The sequence below is a fragment of the Stegastes partitus genome, unplaced genomic scaffold (assembly GCF_000690725.1).
Source record: "Stegastes partitus isolate 25-593 unplaced genomic scaffold, Stegastes_partitus-1.0.2 Scaffold12, whole genome shotgun sequence".
Classification (NCBI taxonomy): Eukaryota; Metazoa; Chordata; class Actinopteri; family Pomacentridae; genus Stegastes; species Stegastes partitus.
The window spans coordinates 418,163-422,592 of record NW_007577743.1 but is presented as its reverse complement, the minus strand read 5'-3'; the positions used below and the strand labels follow the sequence as shown (position 1 = coordinate 422,592).

The window sequence follows — 4,430 nt, the reverse complement described above, 5'->3', positions numbered from 1 at the left end:
GAAGAAGGACAATTAACAAATCATAATTAATATGTTAATGCTGGCTGTGCCAGAGGGGGGATTATTAGGAAACCCAGTATAATTCTAAGACTTTTCACAGTCATTTAGAAAGCAATCACTGAATCAAGGGTCACATTTTAGCTTAGAAAGAAATTCCATTTTACTTGCGACTTATTAAAACAGCATCTTCCATTAAGTGACACTGGTTAACTCCCAGGGGCACATGACATCAACATATCCATTTAATTGTCTGGAGAAATCAGAGATAGAAAACATCACAATGTTGATGAAATATAAGAATGCTGTGCTTGTGCTCTTCAGTTGCATCTTTTGTCAAATAGCATCTCTAAATGACCGTATGTTATAATATATGACTGTTGCAATGCTATATGTCATTGTTGAGGTTTATGTGTATTTTTTTATTTATTTTTTTTTTGTAAGCTGGACGTATAACTTCCAGAGGTTATTTTGAATTTAAACTGTTATATCTAATCCTTTCCTCCACCTTCTTGTGTGTCCATTTTGTTTAACTGAACACTGCTACACAGCGAGCTGCATTTCTGGGAAGAAAAAAAAATATCCCTGTCATTTCCTTATCATTTTTTTTTTTTTTAAACCCATCTAACCAGAGTTCCTTCTCTTCTCCCTTATTTTCTCTGATGCCTTCTTTGTCAGACTATCTCCCTCTCTTTCTTACACATTCAGTGTGTCCTCCTCCATCTTTTCTTTCTGTCCTGCTCTCAGCTCGCTCAGTCGTCCATGTCTCTAGCGTCAGATGACCCTATGGGAAAGAGCATATCACTCTCTAAGGAGAGGTTGCTGCCAAGGCCGGCCATGCGGCTCCGCAGCAGGAAGTGCGTCCTCCTCTGCAGGAGCCTCTGTTGCTCCTGCTTCAGCTCCACGTAGGACCGCGAGAAGGTGTGGAAGATGGAGGTCACGGGGAAGGCCATCAGCAGGATACCACTGAGGATGCTGCTCAGAGCCACCACCTGACCTGGGATGCTCCTCGGCACCATGTCCCCGTAGCCCACTGTCGTCATGGTGATGACAGCCCACCAATAGGTAGCAGGGATGCTAGTGAACTCCTGTGTGGTGGCCATTTCATTCTCAATCAAGTACAACAAGGGGGAATACAGTGCGATGGCCACACAGAGGAACAGGAGTAGCAGTCCAAACTCCCGAGTGCAGCGGCGTGCTGTCAGGCCCAGAGTCTGCAGGCCTAGTGAATGGCGAGCCAACCTCATCACATAGAGGATGCGTAGGGCTCTCAGGACGCGTAGCACCAAGCCCACTTTGTCCAAGTAGCTGCTGCCAGAGCCCAGCCGCTTCTCCCCTTTAGAGGTGCTGTCCACTAATAGTGTGATGTAGTACGGCAGGATGGCCACCACGTCGATCAGGTTCAGGGGCTGTCTGAGGAAGGTAAGCTTGCTGCGATCTTGAATGAAGCGCAGGGTGAACTCCAGGGAGAACCAGGCGACACACACAGTCTCCACGATGAAGATGTTATAGCACATTCGGGAGCATGTGCCCTGTTACAGAAATGACACAGAAAATCACTAGAGGGAGCCACTTCAATGTGAAATCACATTCAAGAGAAATTCAGCATAGGATGCTGCAAGAGTGAACACTTAAACTTCATATCTCTGCAACCAGCAAAATTATTTTACCATTAAAGATCCATCTCGTGTCTTCAATTATGGAGACAAATAAGGAGGTGTAATTTTAGGAAGGTCAGCTTTGATGTACATTTATGATGATAAAGACACAAATTCTTAGCTTAAATCTTGTAAAAGGATCACTCCGTTTTTCACAAGCTTATTGTGGAAAAGGTGTGCTTTTGTTAGCCACGGTAATGACAGTGATTCAGTGCATCGCTGTAATATTATTCAAAGCATTTCAAAGTGCATATTGTGATATCAGAGCTTTTGAATGCAGTCCATATCGGGGAATTATATCATTATGAAACACACCCCCACAGAGGAAATGTTTTGAACAGACCCATCGAGGCACCTGAAAACTCCGTGAACCTGTCAGAGACACTGTTAATGCAACACTGTTATCTGACTGTGACAAATTAGAGGCGGTGGGGCTGTAAGAATGAGATTAATGGCACTTTTAATTAAACAGGTTGATTCAGACATTGTCAGACGAGCGAAGTGTGAATACAAAGTGAGGGTGTCGAGCCCAATATACAGGACACTCATTATATTTTACTTTTTCCAGAACAATGGCTGAGTTTGGTTTATCACAGTGATTTGTGACTGTGGAAGAGGTGATGGCTCATCTACATCTAATGTACAGGAGCTCTACAAAGACACGTGATTGTATTAAAAATGCAAAGTATTATTCAGCAGCACAAAGTTCAAGCAGGTCGTCTCGATGTGAAACCTTAGTCAGCTGCAAGAAATGTGGTTACTGTCAAACAAAACCAGTTTTACACTCCACCCACCTACCACGCACACAGTATCTCTACTTGATTTCCTGAACAAGAAAGGAGATTTTTTTTTTTTGAAAAACCACTGAAAAACTCATTCCTAAAATAGAATGTAAAGTGCTTGCAGTTACTCTTGACTTCCATTCAAAAGGAGAATATTTGACCAAAAAAAAAAAAAACCTTTGAAGAGAAATTAATGAAATAATTCAAAACCTGTTTGCACTTTACTCTGCAAGAAGATTATGTGTGTGGCTCGAATATTCCATATTCCTTTGATTTGACGAATGAAGCCAGGGTGCTAATTAAGGTTGTGATTGAAGTCAGACATAATAATGAAAGTGTTTCATGAAAGCAGACTGAGACATCTTCAAATATTTTTTCTAAACTGGAAAAACAACTGTTACACGCTGTGGCTCTCTCAGCAGTTTCCAGAGAGGAGATTTTAAACGACATGACAGATGAGACATGCCGTTATTAGCAGCTTAGCTTAAATCTGCTGACAATACTGGGTTCACACGTTCATTGTCAATGTGGTGGTGTCTCTTTGGGTACTCTGGAGAAAACATGGAACACAAGATGTTTAGTGTTGGGCCATTTTTTTCTGTTCTGGCATCTTGGTGACATTTTTTTCTATATTGTGACTTTTTTCATCTTAATGAGGAACATTAAAAGTATTTTATCTACTCACCGCCTCCTCTTCCTCCCTCATGGCAGGCATGGTGCTGATGGATAGGTTGATGGCAGTGATGGTGACAAACAACACTGACAAACAAGCGAAGATCTTCCCTGGGAGGCCCGAGTGAGGCCTCTCCACCATGTCTCTTAGCTTCCCCATGCAGCGGCTCAGTCTGGACTCTCCTGCGTGTTCCCGTTGGACACTGTCTGAATCCAAAAGATCCTCAAGGAATTCCTCTTCCTCCTCCGCTCTCTCCATCGCCTCAAACTCCTCCATTCGCTGCAGCAGCCGCCGCCGACAGCACCACTCCAGACTCTCCTCAGGAACCCCCCAGTAGAGCAGCTCCTCCCTGAAGGAGAGGGCACACATCTCCCTGAGGGATCGCAGCTTACCGGCCCGCAGGAAGGTCAGGATGGTCTGGAAGGCACAGGGGCTGCGGTCGAAGAAGAACTCATTGTGCGTAACGTCGTAGTCATCACAGATGCGCATGATCTCATCGAAGCTGCTGCAGAGATGCAGCTGGCCCAGCCGAGAGAGAGGGAAGTCCTCTAAGGTGGTCCAAGGCAGCTGGTACCGAAGGCCACCTACATTGATGATGGCGTGGAGTTTCCGGGCACTGGACAGGGGGATGCTGTCATGGATGGTGCTGAGCTCTGGGGCAGGCTGTGCCCTCTTGTAGAAGGCCCCCTTACGAGCCTCCTCCTCGTGCTGGGGAGGCCTGTTGAGGGAGGTATCGGAGGCGCAGCTCAGGGCACTATAGTCGTAGTCGGAGCCATCGCCCGCCAACAGGGTCATCTTTACTGACGCGCTCACATCCCTGTGCTCAACCTCCCATCAGCACCGCTCACCTTCGCACCGAAAATAGAGAATGAATAGTTAGTATGAGGTTAGTCCAGTTCAGACAGAATGCAAGAAGTATGTTGCTCTGCTATCTCAGATTTTGGTCAGAGTTTACTTATTTAGAAATTGGGACCCAAAACTCCCTTCCATCCATCCATCCATCCATTCTCTATACATCGCTTAATCCTCACTAGGGTCGCAGAGGGGCTGGAGTCTATCCCAGCTGACTTAGAGCAAAGGCAGGGGACACCCTGGACAGGTCGCCAGTCTATCACAGGGCTACACTTAGAGACAGACAACCAAGCACACTCACATTCACACCTACGGATAATTTAGAATCATCAATTAACCTCAACATGTTTTTGGACTGTGTGGGAGGAAGCTGGAGAACCCAGAGAGAATCCAGGCTGTACAGGGAGAACATGTAATCCCCACGCAGAAAGATCCTGGTGTCCCCACCAGGACGCGAACCAGGGATCT

At 45.6% G+C, this 4,430-nt stretch overlaps 1 protein-coding gene across 1 annotated transcript; it reads right to left on the bottom strand.

Annotated features, from left to right (window-relative positions):
* Positions 1–407: 407 nt before the first annotated feature.
* kcng1 (potassium voltage-gated channel, subfamily G, member 1) lies at positions 408–3,905 on the bottom strand. Its single transcript, XM_008287738.1, has 2 exons — positions 3,123–3,905; positions 408–1,529 (listed from the first exon to the last, which is right to left on the bottom strand). The coding sequence occupies exons 1-2, from the start codon at positions 3,903–3,905 to the stop codon at positions 750–752; spliced, it is 1,563 nt and encodes a 520-aa protein (XP_008285960.1). The 3' UTR covers positions 408–749.
* Positions 3,906–4,430: the final 525 nt, after the last annotated feature.